General features: G+C 41.2%; 1 protein-coding gene across 2 annotated transcripts in view; it reads left to right on the top strand.

The window, feature by feature from the left end:
- The window catches only part of cacul1 (CDK2 associated cullin domain 1), a 200,462-nt gene that overhangs the window by 168,318 nt on the left and 12,289 nt on the right, over window positions 1–19,855 (top strand). The window contains exons 7-8 of one of the 2 annotated variants that reach the window (XM_073027865.1): window positions 11,291–11,429; window positions 19,698–19,741. In XM_073027865.1, the coding sequence (XP_072883966.1) occupies window positions 11,291–11,429; window positions 19,698–19,741 (183 nt within the window). The remainder of the gene's footprint in view (window positions 1–11,290; window positions 11,430–19,697; window positions 19,742–19,855) is intronic. The other variant, XM_073027866.1, reaches the window with a different exon arrangement.

Genomic DNA, 19,855 nt, shown 5'->3' with positions numbered 1-19,855 from the left:
TATGAAAAACTACCCATAAATACTGACAAGCAGCCAATGTACAAAAGAAGACAAACTGCAAATGAAAGTAATACTGACAATGTGAGACCTTGAAAGTGAGTTTGTAGATTGTGGAGTCAGTTAAGAGTAGTGGTGAATAAAATTATCCATGCCAGTTCAGGAGACTAATGATTATATGTTAATAACTGTTCCTGAAGCTGATGGTGTGGTATCCAAGGCTTCTGTACCTCTTAAGCTGCATTTTAGGTGTAGCTATGTTTGAAGGCCCACAACAGTTTAAGAAGCTATCTCTCTTACGACTTCTCAAGGGCATCTAGAGATGGACAATTAAACGCTTGCTCAGCCTGCAAAGCCCACGTCTCTCAAATGTAAAAGAGAAATGCAAGAGTTCCAGAACTGTCGTTTGATATGGCATCATTTGCCTGAGTGTGGTGGGGAGCTGTCGCCTGACCGGGCGTGGCGGGGAGCTGTCGCCTGATCAAGGTTGGCTGGGAAACTTAATTGAGAACCTACTGCAAAAAATGTCCTGGACTTGGCAACCAGACCTGCATCTTCCTGCTTCATTTTGTCGGAAATCTGGATGTTCAATGACGACAGCACCTTGTAGCATGGCTCCCAGTTTGAGTTAGTGTGGCATGTAACATCTATAGCAGAGGAGGCAATGAGCAGCCTGTAATAAAAGAGAACTTTGCTGCCACTGACATTCAACAATTTATCAATATCCCAGCGTAATCACTGACCCAAATCTTTACCTAGACCAGTCATCCAAATACTGTAGCTACATGAACAGGCCGGAACCTGGATATCATGTGGTGAGTAGTTCTCCAAAAACTTTTTAGTATCTACAAGGCACAAGCTCATCATGTTTTTGAATACGCTTCATTTGCCTGGATATATGCAGCTCCAACTAGGCACAATCAGAGCAACACTATATATCAGAGAAAGCAGTTTACTTGATCAATACTTCTTCCATCATGCTAAATATTTACTACTTACACTAATGCTCTAAGCATCTTAACATCTTTAAGCTACGTTATAGTATTTTGCCATGGTTATTACAGCAACACAGTTCCAAGAATTTTCAAATACAAGGGAAGCAGCCACATGGGAAAAGGGAACACTGCTTTTGGGAAAGGGCAAGGAGCAGCAGCGGCAAGGGAAAAGGGATGCTCCTTTGGGAAAGGGCAAGGGGCAGCAGTGGCAAGGGAAAAGGGATGCTCCTTTGGGAAAGGGCAAGGGCAGCAGGGGCAGGGGAAAAGGGATGCTCCTTTGGGAAAGGGCAAGGGCAGCAGCCACAGGGGTAAAGGGAACAGTGCTTTGGGAAAGAGCAAGAAAAGCAGTTTTAATGGGGGACAAGTGGATGGCTGATGATTTAAGTGAGTATTTTGCATCATTGTTCACTGTGGAAGACACTAGCAGTATGCCTGATGTTGTACCGTGTGAAGGAAGAGAAGTGGGTGGAGTTACTATTACAAGCGGGAAGGTAATCGAAAAGCTAAAAGACCTAAAGGTACATAAGTCACTTGGACCAGAGGAACTGCACCCTAGGGTTCTGAAAGAGGTAGTGTTAGAGATTGTGGAGGCATTGGAAATAATCTTTCAAAAATCACTGGATTTTTGGATCACTGGCATGGTGCCAGAGGACTGGAAAATAGCAAATGTCACTCCACTCTTTAAGAAAGGAGGAAGGCAACAAAAAGGGAACTATAGACCAGTTAGCCAACCTTAGTGTTTGGGAAGATGTTAGAGTCAATTGTTAAGGATGAGGTGATGGAGTACTTGGTGACACAGGACAAGGTATAACAAAGTCAGCATGGTTTCCTTCAGGGAAAATCCTGCCTTAAGAAACTGTTGGAATTCTTTGAGGAGATTACAAGTAGGATAGATAAAGGGGATGCAGTGGATGTTGTATATTTGGACTTTCAGAAGGCCTTTGACAAGGTGCCACTCATGAGGCTGCTTACCAAGTTAAGAGCTCATGGTATTACAGGAAAGTTACTAACATGGTTAGAGCATTGGCTGATTGGTAGGAGGCAGCGAGTGGGAATAAAAGGATCCTTTTCTGGATTGGCTGCCAGTGATTAGTGGTATTCCACAGGGGTTGGTGCTGGTATCACTTCTTTTTATGCTGTATATCAATGAATTAAATGATGAAATATATGGCTTTGTTGCCAAGTTTGCATATGATTGGTAGAGGGGCAGGTAGTGTTGAGGAAACAGGTAGGATGCAGATTGGGAGAATAGGCAAGAAAGTGGCAAATGAAATACAATGTTGGAAAATGCATGGTCATGCACTTTGGTAGTAGAAATAAATGTGCAAACTATTTTCTAAAGGGGGAGAAAATCCAGGAAACTGAGGTGCAGAGGGACTTGGGAGACCTTGTGCAGAACACCCTGAAGGTTAACTTGCAGGTTGAGTCGGTGGTGAGGAAGGCAAATTCCATGTTAGCATTCATTTCAAGAGGTCTAGAATACAAGAGCAAGGATAGAAACATAGAAACATACAGCACAATACAGGCCCTTTGGCCCACAAAGCTGTGCCGAACATGTCCCTACCTTAGAACTACCTAAGCTTTACCCAAAGCCCTCTATTTTTCTAAGCTCCATGTAGCCATCCAGGAGTCTCTTAAAAGACCCTATCATTTCCACCTCCTACCACTGCCGGCAGCCCATTCCATGCATTCACCACTCTCTGGCTAAGAAACTTACCCCTGACATCTCCTCTCCTATTTCCAAACACCTTAAAACTATGCTCTCTTGTGCTATACATTTCAGCCCTGGGGAAAAGCCTCTGACTATCCACACGATCAATGCCTCTCATTATCTTGTACACCTCTAACTTTTTAGCTTGTCTACATCACCCTGCAGCTTTAAGCAAACTTCCTCTCCATATACAACACTAACACTTTTTCGATCATCTGTAATCTTCCTCACCATACCTTGTCTGTTCATAATGCAACACGTTAACATTAAAGGTGGCAGCACTATCACTGGCCACAAGGTTCCAATGGAAAAAACAACTTTCCATTATTGACACCTATTGCTAAGCCAATTTTTGATACCAATTTGCCAGCCTGTCCTCAATGCCATAAGCTCAAACTTGTGGGCCAGCTTACCACGTGATATCTTGTCAAAAGGCCTCATGAAAGTCCACATAGATAACATCTAGCATACTCCCCTTATCAAAGAAAAATTTAGTAAAATCTGAGGTGGCATTTCCCATGCATTAAATAAATTTAATCTCTGTGTACATTGTCAATTCACCAGTGATGCAGGTGGATGCTTCCCTGGTGTCATGGATTATTGATTACCTGACTGGCAGACCACAGTACTTGCTCTTGCAACACTGTGCGTCAGACAGAGTGGTCAGCAGCAATGGGGCTCCACAGGGGACTGTCCTGTCTCCCTTTCTCTTCACCATCTACACCTCGGACTTCAACTGCTGCACAGTCTTGCCATCTTCAGAAGTTTTCTGATGACTCTGCCATAGTTGGATGCATCAGCAAGGGAGATGAGGTGGAGTACAGGGCTACGGTGGGAAACTTTGTCACATGGTGTGAGCAGAATCACCTGCAGCTTAATGTGGAAAAGAATAAGGAGCTGGTGGTGTACCTGAGGAGGGCTAAGGCACCGGTGACCCCTGTTTCCATCCAAGGGGTCAGTGTGGACATGGTGGAGGATTACAGATACCTGGGGATACGAATTGACAATAAACTGGACTGGTCAAAGAACACTGAGGCTGTCTACAAGAAGGGTCAGAGCCGTCTCTACTTCCTGAGGAGACTGAGGTCCTTTAACATCTGCTGGACAATGCTGAGGATGTTCAACGAGTCTGTGGTGGCCAGTGCTATCATGTTTGCTGTTGTGTGCTGGGGCAGCAGGCACCAACAGAATCAACAAACTCATTTGTAAGGCCAGTGATGTTGTGGGGGTGGAACTGGACTCTCTGACGGTGGTGTCTGAAAAGGGGCTGCTGTCCAAGTTGCATGCCATCTTGGACAATGTCTCCCATCCACTCCATAATGTACTGGTTAGGCACAGGAGTACGTTCAGCCAGAGACTCATTCCACCGAGATGCAACACTGAGCGTCATAGGAAGTCATTCCTACCTGTGGCCATCAAACTTTACAACTCTTCCCTCGGAGTGTCAAACACCCTGAGCCAATAGGCTGGTCCTGTACTTATTTCCACTTGGCAAGATTAACTTATTATTATTTAATTATTTATGGTTTTATATTGCTATATTTCTACACTATTCTTGGTGTGACTGTAACGAAACGCAATTTTCCTCGGGATCAATAAAGTATGTCTGTCTGCCTGTCTGTCACATTGTAAGCAGATGAACTCCAGAACTCATTAGTTCCTAATAGCCAAACTGAAAATTATCCATATAATCTTAATGTTTTCCATTAACTAATCCATGCCATGTGGATTGTATATACTTTTGCTACAATGTTCTGACAAAGAGATGAATTTTAAATCCAGTGGAACAGGCAAGTAAGAAAAGTACTCTGTTAAGTGGACAACAGCCTTGTTCAGTATTCTTTTGATGGTGACCATCTAAGTAACCGACAGTATTTCTCATGCTCCTAAACCAAACCTGTTAGTTGAGAACCTCAAGAAATGAGACAATTGTAACCATATTCAAACTCCCACTTCTGTTATGAGGTGAAAAGACTGGTCCTGTTAAGAGCTTGACTCAATAGATGTTTCACCTTAGAATTAATATAGTTGGTGACCTTTCCTCTATATTTTGCAAGAATTTCCAGCAATAAGAATAGTTTTGAAATTACAGTGTACCCCCCGTCATGGCAGTTTGCAAAATGGAGTTTTCCCTTAGAGCTCTCAAATCACTACACAAAAAATTGAGATATAGAATAAAAATTTTGCACTTAACATATTTAAGACAAAAAAATAGATGAAGTGCAAATGAAACAACAAATTTTGAAAATGTTTTCAAGAGTTCACATTGCAGAAAATTGTGCTATAGTTTTCCAGGAACATAATCCCTCTATAACATGGGGGTATACTGTACTGTAGCTTTGAGTAAGTCTTACTAAAGCTTTTCATAAATTATATGAAATATGTGTAATGACGAATAACCACTCAGGATGTGGTGCTAAGGCTTTATAAGGCACTGGTGAGGCTTCACCTTGAGTATTGTGAACAGTTTTGGGCCCCCTCATCTTAGAAAAGATGTGCTGACTTTGGAGAGGGTCCAGAGGAGGTTCACAAGGATAATTCCAGGAATGAAAGGGTTATCATACGAGGAATGTTTGATGGCCCTAGGCCTGTACTAGCTGGAATTCAGAAGGATGAGAGGTATCTCATTGAAACCTTTTGAATGCTGAAAGGCCTAGACAGAGTAGATGTTGAACGGATGTTTCTCATGGTGGGGAGAGTCTAGGACAAGAGGACACAGTCTCAGGATAGAGGAAGCCCTTTTAAAACAGAGATGCGGAGAAATTTCTTTTACCAAACTGTTGTGAATTTGTGGAATTTGTTGCCACATGCAGCTGTGGAGGCCAGGTCATTGGGTGTATTTCAAGGAAGAGATTGATAGGTTCTTGATTGGGGATGAAATTAAAGGTTTATGGGGAGAAGGCTGGAAACTGGGGTTGAGGAAGAGATTTAAAAAAAAAGGGCTCAGCCATGATTGAATGGAGGAGCAGACTCGATGGGCCAGGTGGCCTAATTCTGCTCTCACGTTTTATGGTCTTATAAAACCATAAGATATAGGAGCAGAATTAGGCCATTTGGCTCATTGGAATGCTACAAAGGAATGTAATGTTTTGTGCTTTGTTGAGACCTGGCTGACGGAGGAGATACCGGTCACGCCATCGAACTCTCTAGGTTCTTCCTGTTCTGGGCTTTCAGGTCAAAAAACCTCTCTGGGAAGATTAAAGGAGGTGGGGTATGCTTCATGGTCAGTAATGCCTGGTGTGACCCTGGAACATGCATGCCCTCAAATCCTTTTGTTCCCCAGATCTGGAATACCTGGTGCTGCTGTGTGAACCTTTCTGGCTGCCTGCGGATTTCACAGCTGTTATTATCACAGCTCTGTATATTCTGCTGCAGACTAATACTGACCTGAGTCTCAAGCAACTGTATGAGACCATCAGCACCCTGGAGACTGCACACCCGGAGGCTGCCTTCATCATCGCCAGTGACTTGAGCATCACTGTATAAGGTCTCTCTGAAGTTTTGCCAACACATCCAGGTGAGCACACAGGGAAAGCATACCTGACCCCTGCTAGTCTCCCTTTTGCAATGCTTAAAAAGCGCACCTTTGCCCCCATGTGGAAAATCAGAACATTCCTGCATTTTGCTACTGCCTAAGTACAAGCAGAAGCTGAAACAAGAGGTGGCCACTGTTGGTTCAACCATTCAGCCTCCATGCTACAGGACTGCTTTGATGATGTCAACTGGAATGTCTTCCATGATGAGAATATCTCTGAATTCACGAATGGGGTCATGAGTTTCAAACGGAAGTGCATTGAGGAATGTTGTCCTTCAGAAATTGGTCAGGGTCTATCCAAACCAGAAATCCTGGATCAGCAATTCTGTGCAAGCAGCACTTATGGCGCGACACAGAGCTTACATTGCTGGTAATCAGCTGCAGCACAAGAAATGTAGCTACGATCTGTGCAAAGCCATCAAGGCAATGAAAGAACAATACAGGAACGAGATTCAGACTCAACTTCCACCAACAACACATGCAACTTATGACAAGGTCTGCACACCATCAAAGACTTCAAAGCTAAACGCAGTGGAGTTTCCAACATAGTTGCTTCTCTCCCAGACGAGCTAAATCTTTTTTACACTTGATTCAATGTTGCCAACACTGGGCCCCTGAGGAGACCTTCAGCTTGGTCATCTCTGAGGCTGAAGTACACAGGTGTATCCAACGAGTGGACAGTTGCATGGCTGCAGGACCGGACGGCATCCCAGGACAGGTACTCAGGATGTGTGTGGCACAACTGGCAAGTGTGTTTACAGACATTTTTAATCTCTCACTCTCCCAATATTGAATGTTCTCCTGCTTCAAAACATCCACCATTGTTCTATACCTAAAAAGACCAGGGTAACATGTCTGAACGACTGGCCTCCTGTCACACTCACCTCAATAATAAACAAATGCTTTGAGAGGCTGATCAAGGACTACATTCTAACCCACATTGGACCCCTTACAATTCACCTACCAATAGAACTGATCGACAGATGATGCATTAGCCACAGCTCTGCACACCGTCCTTACAGATCTGGTGAAGGATGCTTATGTGAGAATGCTGTTCTTGAACGACAGTTCAGCATTCAACACCATAATTCCCTCCAGGCTTGACAAGAAGCTCAGAGACCTCGGTCTTCACCTGCCTTGTGCAGCTGGATCCTGGACTTCCTGTCAGATTGCTGGCAGGTGGTAAGAGTGGGCTCCTTCACCTCTGCCCCTCTGACCCTCCACACAGGTGCCCCTCAGGGCTGTCCTAAGCCCCTCCTTTACTCTCTGTATACCCATGACTGGGTCACCACCCACAGCTTCAATCTGCTGATTAAATTTGCTGATGACACTACACTGATTGGGCTAATCTCAAATAATAATGAGGCAGCCTACAGAGAAGAAGTCTTCACCCTAACACAGTGGTGTCAAGAAAACAACCTCTCCCTCAATGTCGCAAAAACAAAGGAGCTGATTGTGGATTACAGAATGAATGGAGACAGGCTAGCCTCTATTGACATCAATGTATCTGGGATTGAGAGGGTGAACAACTTTAAGTTCCTCAGCATACAGATCGCTGAGGATCTCGTGGTCTGAACGTACCAGCTGTGTGGTGAAAAAGTCACAGCAGCACCTCTTTCACCTCAGACGGTTGAAAGAGTTTGGTGTGGGCCCCCAAATCCTAAAAACTTTCTATAGGGGCACAATTGAGAGCATGCTGACTGGCTGCATCACTGCCTGGTATGGGAACTGTACTTCCCTCAATCGCAGGACTCAGATTTTTGTGAGAGAGGTGTGCGGACAGCTCATGAATCTGTAGATGTGAACTTCTTGCTATTCAGGACATTTACAAAGACAGGTGTGTGAAAAGGGCCCGAAGGATCATTGGGGACCTGAGTTACCCCAACCACAACTGTTCCAGCTGCTACCATCTGGGAAACGGTACCACAGCATAAAAGCCAGGACCAACAGGCTCCGGGGCAGCTTCTTCCACCAGGCCATCAGACTGCTTAACTCATATTGACACAACTATATTTCTATGTTATATTGACTATCCTGTTGTACATACTATTTATTATAAATGGAGATGTAACGTAAAGATTTTTACTCCTCATGTATGTGAAGGATGTAAGTAATAAAGTCAATTCAATTCAACTCAAATCATTGAGTCTGCTCTGCTATTTCATCATGGCTGATCCATTTTTTCTCTCAGCCCCAGTCTCCCGTCTTCTCTTCATATCTCTTTGTTCCCTGATCAATCATGAATCTTATCAACATCTGCCTTAACTATACATAAAGACTTGGCCTCCACAGCTCCCTGTGGCAAAGAATACCACAGATTCAGCACTCTCTGGCTAAAGAAATTCCTCCTCACCCTGTTCTGGAAGGACACCCCTCTTTTCTGAAGCAGTCCTCTCTGGTCTTAGACTTTCCCAACATAGGAAATATCCTCTCAACATCATTCTGTCAAGACCTTTCACCATTTGACAGGGTTCAATGAGGTCACCCCTCATTCTTCTGAATTTCAGCGAATAAACAATAGGTGCAGGAGTAAGCCATTTGGCCCTTCGAGCCAGCACCTCCATTCACTGTGATCATGGCTGATCATCCACAATCAGTACTTCGTTCCTGCCTTCTCCCCATATCTCTTGACTCCGCTATCTTAAAGAGCTCTATCTAACTCTTTCTCGAAAGCATCCAGAGATTTGGCCTCCACTGCCTTCTGAGGCAGAGCATTCCACAGATCCACTACTCTCTGGGTGAAAAAGTTTTTCCTCAACTCCGTTCTAAATAGCCTACCCCTTATTCTTAAACTGTGGTCTCTGGTTCTGGACTCCCCCAATCGGGAACATGTTTCCTGCCTCTAGCATGTCCAATCCCTTAAGCTTATATGTTTCAATCAGATCCCCTCTCATCCTTCTAAATTCCAGTGTATACAAGCCCAATCACTCCAATCTTTCAACATATGACAGCCCTGCCATCCCTGGAATTAACCTCGTGAACCTACGCTGCACTCCCTCAATAGCAAGAATGACCAAAACTGCACACACTACTCCAGGTGTGGTCTCACCAGGACCCTATACAACTGCAGAAGGACCTCTTGGCTCCTATACTCAACTCCCCTTGTTATGAAGGCCAACATGCCATTAGCTTTCTTCACTGCTTGCTGTACCTGCATGCTTATTTTCAGTGACTGATGAACAAGGACCCCTAGATCTCACTGTACTTCCCCTTTTCCTAACTTGACACCATTCAGATAGTAATCTGCCTTCCTGTCCTTGCCACCAAAGTGGATAACCTCACATTTATCCACATTAAACTGCATCTGTCATGCATCTGTCAACTCAACCAACCTGTCCAAGTCGTCCTGAATTCTCATAACATCCTCCTCACATTTCACACTGCCACCCAGTTTTGTGTCATCTGCAAATTTGCTAATGTTACTTTTAATCCCTTCACCTAAATCATTAATGTACATTGTAAATAGCTGTGGTCCCAGCACCGAGCCTTGCGGTACCCCACTAGTCACTGCCTGCCATTCTGAAAGGGACCCGTTAATCCTTACTCTTTGTTTCCTGTCTGCCAACCAATTTTCTATCCACGTCAGTACCCTACCCCCAATACCATGTGCTCTAATTTTGACCACTAATCTCCTATGTGGGACCTTATCAAAGTCTTTCTGAAAGTCCAGGTACACTACATCCACTGGCTCTCCCTTTCATGGTTACATCCTCAAAAAATTCCAGATTAGTCAAGCATGATTTCCCCTTCGTAAATCCATGCTGACTCGGACCGATCCTGTGTCATCAGATGCTCTTCATATGACAAGCCAATCAGTCCTGCAGTCATTTTCCTGAACCTCTTTTTTTGAGCCCTCTCCAGTTTCAGCACATCCTTTCTAAGATAAGGGGCCCAAAACTGCTCACAGTACTCCAAGTGAGTCTCACCAGTGTTCTATAAAGTCTCAACATTACATCCTCGCTTTTATCCTTGTCTAGTCGTCTTGCTAACATTGCATTTGCCTTCCTCACCACAGACCCAACCTGCACAGAGATCATGACCCTTTCTTTTCTGGGAGTTACTTTTTCTTTTATGGTTCACCTGTTTTATTTTTTGCTGTTATTAAATAATGAATAACTCATGATGACAATCTTAATTCATTGAAATTCCTTCCCATGTTTGCAGGGCAAATTGTGAGCTTCTCAGAAAGAGGAAGGATGCAAAATGAGCAAAATATTAAATTCCCAAAAGAAGTCTTAATTGTGCTAAGGCAGGCAGAATTTCTGATCATTTAAAATATTTACATTATTTCAAATTATCTCTCATTCAAAATTATTGCATTTTTTGGAACAGTGCAAAGCATGCTTTGTACAGTTGCTACAATAGCTGTGTTAATGAGAATGCACTGAATTTGATGTTTTGTATCTTTTGGAGAATCATTTAATGTTAAGTTAGAATAGAAACTAGAGATGACAATACCAGAGGAGGCTTTTTGACCCTTGATGCTGATAGCAAAATCAGTGTGATAAGTACAAAGCTCAGAGACAATAACTCTTTATATAGCAAAACTCCATATAGCAAAAACCATCTTTTTCCAGTTGCTCAAGCTATGAAACCTGTAGCTAATTGGTATTCAATTACTATTTTTATTTGTTTCAATATTAATTTAGAAAATAAATCTTAAGTTTTATTATGGCTGTCTCTTCAGTTATTACAAGGTAGACAGCCTCGCATGTGAAATGTAATGCATTCCATTAGCTATATGAATTTGTTTTCTTTTTTCGCATACTTTATTTCTAAGCGCTAAGTTGAGTAAGGTGTTTGCAAATATGAAATGTGATATAATTCATGGGAATTTCATCTTGTCTCCATTTCAAAAGGAGATGTGGAGGGGGAAACCTGATGAATTTTTCATACCCATATTATTTCAGAGAAGTTGTCAAAGGCATGTAGTCTTCATGCAAAACCAGAAAAAAATACATTTTATGCTGTTATTTTATAACAAATCACATTTAATACTGACTATGCTGTTCAATAATGATCTTGTTTATTGTAAGTGTATTTTTCTTTTAGATTGGGCACAGCTGGCACCAAGTCTCTTTTCTAAATTCATCCCAAATATCCTTCCCCCTGCATTGGAATCCAAACTGTCAGAATATGCCGCTGAAGACCAAAAACTCCAGCGCGAATTAATACAGAATGGCTTTGCAAGGTAACATAAGGGCACTGGTCTACAAATCCTTCATTAATAATAATCCTTATTAATGCAAAGATAGTGTGCTCTGTTCATGGTGCTATTGTGTCAGTGCTCCAGTGTGATGCCAAGCCAAACTATACAGGTTCACTGCCAACTCCCACATAACAGCAGCACTCTTTGAAAACATTTTTATTCTGTTTGAAATCTGCAACCATTATGGGAGATGGGAATTCTGATTTTTGTCTTCTGCATACTGGCATAATTATAGAATAAATTCATGATTGTTCTGTTTTTTGCTTCACTAGCCATTTGAACTACAGGCAGTATTCATTTTTGCAATTAAATATTAAAGGTAATTTGTTTATGAGTAATATTGACCAGCTTGCTGGCTATCACAGGAAATAATTTGGATGTAATCGAGACATCCATCCAAAAGTTTGTTTCCTGAGTTTTTCACTTTCAGTGATTTTGCTATGAGCAATGTGCCTTACTGTAGTGACCAAATTTACCATTAATGTGATTTTATGCTCATTTTCAATGTAATTTTAGAAAACCTAAGAATTCAATAAGAGGATGTTTAAAGTGGACAAAAATTAGTCCCTGTTAATTTGGGAAGTGCCCCATCTTTGGTCACTCTTAGAGGTTACTATGTTTTTTGTTACATGGTACTGGACTGGGACCCTGCTAAACTGAAACTTGTATTTGCTTCCTTTTGCACATCTCCTCTTCCATCTGCTCCCACCCCACTGCACCACCAAAGCAAAACTTCATAACCTTCCAGTTGTATACCCTGACTTACTGCACATCAGTCCCAACCCACTTGAGGTTACTTAGGTGTCTGATATGGTCTCTGTGAGGGTCAGTCCTCAAAGGCAGATTTTTCTCTGTACACTGGATACCAATTGAAGGAAATGATGCAGCCCTCTTAAAGTTTGCAGTAATAGACTTACAGCCAGAAGGACGTTTTGGAAGTAACAAACAATAACACACAGTGCACCTGTCATAGCACTCAAGGCCATAAATCCTAAAACTAAAACATTGTACTACATTGCAGTCTCCTTAAGTTTACTGAAATATGCAAGAGAATATACACTCAGTGGCCATTTTATTAGGTACTTCCTGTACCTTATAAAGCAGCATCTGAGTGCATGTTTTTTTAAAAAAAATTTTTATTAGTTTTTCAAAACATTTTACAAAATTAAAAACCCCAAATCCCAATGGGGAGCATTAATACAGAGCAAGATTAAGCATACAATAACAATATGCTACAAAGGAAGAGAATTTAACAAAAAAGCACCTAAATTAAAGACAAGTGAGCTTAGTGTCCTCCCCAAGCCCCACAACACAAGAAAAAAACAACAACTCCAGACCAACCACCACAGAGTATAAAGAGTATAAGTCCGAACAGTCAAACTCCCAGACTGTGAATACACTTCGTAACAGAGGATAATAATGCCTGCTACCAGAAAAAAAAGGGAGCTGAAAGCAAGGGACCGAAAAAAAGAAAAAAAAAGAAAAAAAAAACAAACCCTAGTCAAGAGGAAGGTTATGAAAGTACTCGATAAAAGGTCCCCAGACCTTATGGAACTTTAGATCAGAATTAAGAACTAAATAATGAATTTTTTCGAGGTCCAAGCAGGCCATAATGTCGTTAAGCCATTGCGCATGAGTGGGCGGGGCAACATCTCTCCATCTAAGGAGGATCAAGCGTCTCGCCAGGAGAGAGGCAAAGGATAGTATTCGGCATTTGGTCGGACCCAGACATAAATCTGTCTCGCCCCAAAAACCGAACAGAGCAATTAAGGGGTTAGGTTCTAGGTGCTGATTCAGAATACCCGATAATGTAGTGAAGACATCTTTCCAGAATTTCTCCAAGCTAGGACAGAGCCAGTACATATGGATGAGAGAGGCCACGCCCCTCTTGCATTTATCACAGAGCGGACTAATGCCAGGGTAGAATCGAGATAGTTTAGATTTAGACATATGGGCTCTATGAACAATCTTAAACTGTAAAAGGCAATGGCGAGCACAAAGGGAGGTTGAGTTAACCGATTTGAGAACTGAGTCCCAGCTCTCCTCGGATAAGGAGATATTTAAATCCTGCTCCCAGGCCATTTTAATTTTATCCACAGGGGCCCGTCGTAAGGCTGCTAGTTTATCTCGGATAATTGAAATTAAACCTTTACCTAGTGGACTAATGGAAAGAAATAGGTCCATAGCATTTTTCGCAGGCATTTCAGGAAAGTTAGGAATTAAAGGAGCAGTAAAGTGTCAGATTTGGAGATATCTGAAAAAGTGAGCGTTAGGCAGGTTGAACTTAACGCAGAGCTGCTGAAAAGAAGTGAAGCGATTATCAATGAAGAGATCTTCAAAATGTCTAATGCCCTTCCTGTACCAAACATGGAATGCTGAATCGTACGTAGTAGGTAAAAAAAGGTGATTATGTGCGACAAGGCTAGAAGCGGAAAACCCCTGGAAACCATAGCATTTCCTGAACTGAGCCCATATACGCAAAGTGTGTCTAACCAGAGGATTAGCTATTGATCTGGGCAGACTGCTAGGGAGTGCAGAGCCAAGAAGTGCAGATATAGATAATTCTTTAGTGAGCTCAACTCCATTGCCACCCAGTTAGGGCACTCAGGTTGACCGTGGAAGAAAGACCAGAAGGCAGCACAAAATATATTAGCTGCCCAGTAATATAAGTGAAAGTTAGGTAAAGCCATGCCACCCTCTTTTTTAGATTTTTGGAGGTGGATTTTATTAATTCTAGAGCGCTTATTCTGCCACAGATATGACAAAATAATAGAGTCTAAGGAATCAAAGAAAGATTTAGGAATAAAAATTGGGATAGATTGAAATAATTATAAAAATTTGGGGAGAACATACATTTTAACAACATTAATACGACCTACCAAGGACATAGATAGAGGTGACCATTGTACCAGACTCTGTTTTATAGCATATGAAAGACTGACAAAGTTTTCACGAAAGAGATCTTTAAACTTCCTTGTGACTGTAATTCCAAGATAAGTAAATTGATTATGGACTACTTTAAAAGGGAGATCACGAAATATTAGTTCTTGTGCTTCTTTATTAATTGGGAAAAGTTCACTCTTATGTAAGTTGAGTTTATAGCCAGAGATCTGGCTAAGCTGGTCAAGAAGTGAAAACATTAGAGGTAAGGATGTAGACGGATTTGAGAGAAAGAGTAATAAGTCATCAGCATAGAGAGAAACTTTATGCTCAACACCCCCTCTCCAAATCCCGGTCAATTCAGGACAATTTCGAAATGCTATCGTCAGAGGTTCTATAGCCAAATCAAAGAGAAAGGGACTTAAGGGGCATCCCTGACGGGTGCCACGTTTGAGATTAAATACTTGGGATTTCTGAAAATTAGTTAGAACAGAAGCAGTAGGACACAGGTACAGCAATTGGATCCAAGAGATGAAACTTTGGCCGAGGTCAAATTTTTCTAAGACTGCAAAAAGGTAGTTCCACTCTATACGGTCAAATGCTTTCTCCGCATCAAGGGAGATAACACATTCAGGAGTCCCAGTTGGAACTGAGTATAAAATATTAAATAGACGCCGAATGTTAAAAAAAGGGAGACAGTTTTTAATAAAGTCTGTTTGGTCATCAGAGATAATGGAGGGAATAACGGTTTCTAATCTATGAGCCAACACTTTAGCTAAGATCTTTACATCAACATTGAGCAGAGAGATCGGCCTGTACGAGGAGCACTCTGTTGGGTCTTTGCCCTTTTTTAAAAGAAGAATAATAGATGCCTCATTGAAAGAGGGTGGCAATTTGCCATAATTAAACGAGTCAGATAATACTGAAAGTAACTGAGGAGAAAGATTTATAAAATTCCACAGGGAACCCATCAGGTCCAGGAGATTTCCCTGAGGACAGTGCAGAAATTGCAAAAGATATTTCTTCTGGTGATATAGGCGCATTGAGTTTGGCTTTGAAATCAGATGAAAGTGAGGGGATATTCAGATTCTGTAAAAATTGATCCACAGAGATATTGTCATTCAGGGATTCAGAGGAATAAAGCTGAGAATAAAAATTTTTAAGTGCGTCATTAATTTCTAAATGATCCGATGTAAAGTCTCCGTTCTCCTTCCGGATCTTTGTAATATGTTGTTTGGCTTTGGAACGCCTCAGCTGATTGGCTAGGAATTTACCAGACTTATCCCCATGAATGTAAAAGCGGCTCTTGCTTTCGAGAAGTTGGCGTTCGACAGGTTGAGTGGACAGAAGGTTAAATTTAGTTTGGAGTTCAACGCGCTTCTTGTATAATTCAGGGTTCTTAGTTTGGGCATATATTTGATCCAAATCTTTAATCTGGTTAATGAGGTCTGCTCGATCTGCACGGGATCTTCTATTGAGATTTGCTGTGTAAGAGATTATTTGACCCCTCAGATATGCTTTCATGGCATCCCAGACAATCTGGGATGGCACTTCAGGTGATGTATTAGTGTTAAAATAAAAGGTTATCTGGTCCTTAATAAATTTTACGAAATCATCATCCGATAGTAAAGTTGAATCAAACCGCCAGTGTTTGTTCCTCTGAGGGAGACCAGGAAAGTTCAGAGAGAGGGTAATTGGGGCATGGTCAGAGATCAGTGTACTCTGATAGTCACAAGAGTGGGCAAATGGGATAAGTTGGTTATCGAGTAAGAAATAGTCAATTCTAGTGAAGGTATGGTGAACATGTGAGAAAAAAGAATAATCTCTCTCCGTAGGATGGAGGAAACGCCATATATCAGAGATACCAAAATTAGAGAGAAACGATTGAATAGCTAAGGCAGATTTAGTAGGTGATCTGGTAACAGAGGACGATTGGTCCAGTTTAGGATCCAACCAACAGTTGAAGTCACCACCCAATGTAAGAGAGTATGAGTTTAAGTCTGGTAGTGAGGAAAAAAACCGTTCAAAAAAGTTAACATCATCAAAGTTGGGGGCATACAGGTTTGCTAGTGCAACTTTAGTGTTGTATAGTTTACCAGAAACAATAATAAAACGGCCATTTGTATCAGATATTATTATGGAGTTCAAAAGGAATATTTGAGTTAATAAGAATGGAAACTCCCCTAGCTTTAGCGGCAAAGGATGAATGAAAATGCTGACCCGCCCACTTTGACAGAAGCCGGGAGTTATCAAAACAACGAATATGAGTTTCTTGGAGGAAAGCAATGTCAGCTTTGAGTTGTTTAATATGTGAGAATACCTTCCTCCTTTTAACAGGGTGGTTCAGTCCCTTTACATTCCAGCTCACGAATTTAAGTGCACTAGCCATTATCAATTACTAATGCATAAAAGGCAGCAGGCATATAAAAAGTCAAGCAGTACAATAGCAGTCTGGGAGCAGAGATGTAAACATTGATTCGTAAGGTCAAAATATAAACATGTCCTAAGCAATAAAGAGATGTTGGAACTGGAAAATGCACCCCACCCGCACAACCCAAAACTAGACGGCTACCAAAACAAGTAGCTAGCTCTACCAAAAAAATTAACCCAAATACAACTTCCAGATCTGTATCATTAACAACAGTTCTGTTTAAATACTATAGCAAATAATAACTAGTTTATGCACTAGAAAACATAACTACAGATTAGAACACCTTCTGCAGAAATATACAACTTAATACAGAGAAAATCAGAAGAAAACCAAAACTAACCTACCCGTGAAAAATTATAGAAGAATAAAGTAAGAGAAAGGGGAAAAAAAAGGTAAGAAGGAAAAAGAAAAAAGAAGAGGAAGGGGAAAATTATAAATTCAAGATGAGTATTTATCAACCATTTACAGAAAAGGGAGAGAAAAATTCAGAGATTAGAAAAAAGGGGTGAAGAAAAGAAAAAGATAAAATAGATAAATATTTAAAGCAAAGGAAAAATAAATCAGCAGTTGAACTGTGAACCGACAAACAGGGAGGCCTTCACTAAAGACTTCGAACCTCCAAAACAAGTTAGAATTAGTTGTAGAACTCTGTAGGTAAAGTTATACAAGAATAAAAATAGGTTACACACACACCAAATCCCGGGAGAGATTGCCAACAGCCCTTAAAGTTTCAATGAATAATGTTTGAGTGATTCAAGTGAATTCCGAGTCCAGAGAAAGTAATTTTACTACGAGGAGTGCTTATCCACCATTTTAGGAGGTCCGATCAGATTCCGAAGGTGACTGGATAGCCGGAAGACTTGCCACAAACGCTTCAGCTTCCTTTGCTGATTTGAACCACTTGAATTCCCTGGTATTAAGCTTGATTCGTAGATCAGCAGGGTTACGAAGGGAAGGTTTGAAACCATGATCAAAAAGCACTTTCATTACGCCTTTAAACTCAGCGCGCATCTTTAAGGTCTGGGGTGCAAAATCTTCCACAAAGCGAATGGTTGTATCCTGGAAAGAAAAAGAACCTCTGCGACATGCCTCCACAATCAGACTGTGTTTTACCTGGTATTGATGGAAACACAAGACTACTGGTCGTGGACGGGAGCCCAGAATTCCAGGGGGAACGTAAACTCTGTGTGCCCGTTCGAGCTCAGGCGGCTTCGGAAGCAAATCTTTCCCGAATAACTCACAGAGAAACACGGTGAAAAACTTCACGGTCGATCCCTTTTCAGTCGCCTCTGATAATCCCAGAATTCTGAGGTTGCATCGCCTGCTACGATTTTCGAGATCCACCATTTTGGAAAGAAGTTTATTAGATTTTTCCTCTAAGCTGGAACAGAGAGTCTCCAAGTATCGAACACGACTTTCTAAATCTTCAGAAGTCGAATCGATGCGAGATAAGTGTTCAGCATGTTTGTCCACTTTATCATTGATCCGATCCAGTTTGTCTTCTAACTGTTTGAAAGCGGTTTTAAATTCCTTTAAGATTTCGTCTCGGAGCTTTCCCAGCGCAACCAGCATCTCGTCCGAAGGGGTCATAGCTTCATTTCTCCCGGATTTAGAACTCTTGCTAGACATTGTAAGTTAGATATATTCACAGGCAAGTAAGAGATACCGAAATAATTCCTAACTAAGGTTTAAAAAATTGAGACATTTAGTGCAAAGGTAGTGACAGTAACGGAACAAAAGTTCGGAGCAGCTAAACAATCGCCATCTTACCGGAAGTCCCCCTGAGTGCATGTTTGTGGTATTTTGTTGCTGTAGGTCATCCACTTTAAGATTCAATGTGTTGTGCATTCAGAGATGCTCTTTTGCACACCTGAGTTACTGTCATCTTCCTATCAGCTTGAACCAGTTTGGCTACTTTCCTCAGATCTTTCTTGCTAACAAGGCTCTTTCACACCATTCTCTGTAAACTCTAAAGGATGTTGTGCATGAAAATCTCAGGAGACCAGTTTCAAACCACCGTCTGGCACCAATGATCATTCCACAATCAAAGTCACTTAAATCACATTTCTTCCCCGTTCTGATGTTTGATCTGAACAACAACTGAACCTCTTGGCCATGTCTGCATGCTTTTGTGTATTGAGTTGCTGCCACATGATTGGCTGATTAGAGATTCACATTATTGGGTAGGTGTACTGGTGGGCCTAATAAAGTAACGACTGACCAAATTTTATCAATTACAGATTTGATAATTTAGAAGAACATCAGTCAGCTGCTAAAAATGTGATATATTTAGGCCAAAACAAAGAGTTGATTGTACATCCTATTCAAGATTGCAACATTAGTTTTTAACTCAGTGAGAGTTTGTGAGTGAGGCATTTGTCATTTTGAAATAATGAAAATACAAACCAGAATATATGTTTCATCACTTTATGCAAGATTCATGTTCTTGATGAATTTGAGAATGTTAAAAATGATGTTAGTATGACAAGAGCACATGGATATTTAAACTGTTATTTAGTGAGGGTCAATTCTTCATCCTTTGTAACTTGATACCTCACTTTAAGGCTTGTTGCATCACTCAAGGTTCCTATGCCAGTTATATTTGTTTTACTCCTTAGCACTTCAATAGTTGACTACCTGTTTGTTCCCTTTTGTCCTACTGGTCTTAGGAGGGAGGAGGATGAAGGCAAGATGGTACTGACAAAGCCATGTCATAGGCCTGACCTCTGGAGCACTTCCAACATTTCTCTTTCTATTTGTATCCAATGTCCTTCCTTTCAATAAGGAAATGGATGTCAAATTTCTCAAAGCTGCACTCATAACAAGTATTCAATTAATTTATGCAAACATGGTATTTATTTTCATTCATACAAGAGATTGAGCTGTTCTGATCAGGGAGGGTTTTTTAATGTTAATTTTCTGGTTTCTCGTTTCATTAGAGGGGACCAATCACGAAAAAGAGCTGGAGAGGAGCTAATATTCAGTGAGTAACTCAAATCTTGAATATGAGTTTTCAAAGTTTGTTCTAATGGCTTTATGTGGTATGTAAATTATACATAACTTCCACCAGTTTGCACCCTTTTCATTCACTGCAAAA

The sequence above is a fragment of the Hemitrygon akajei genome, chromosome 23 (genome assembly GCF_048418815.1).
Source record: "Hemitrygon akajei chromosome 23, sHemAka1.3, whole genome shotgun sequence".
In the NCBI taxonomy this organism is placed as follows: domain Eukaryota; kingdom Metazoa; phylum Chordata; class Chondrichthyes; order Myliobatiformes; family Dasyatidae; genus Hemitrygon; species Hemitrygon akajei.
Note: the sequence above shows the minus strand (reverse complement) of the source record. Positions and strands in the feature narration are given on the sequence as shown.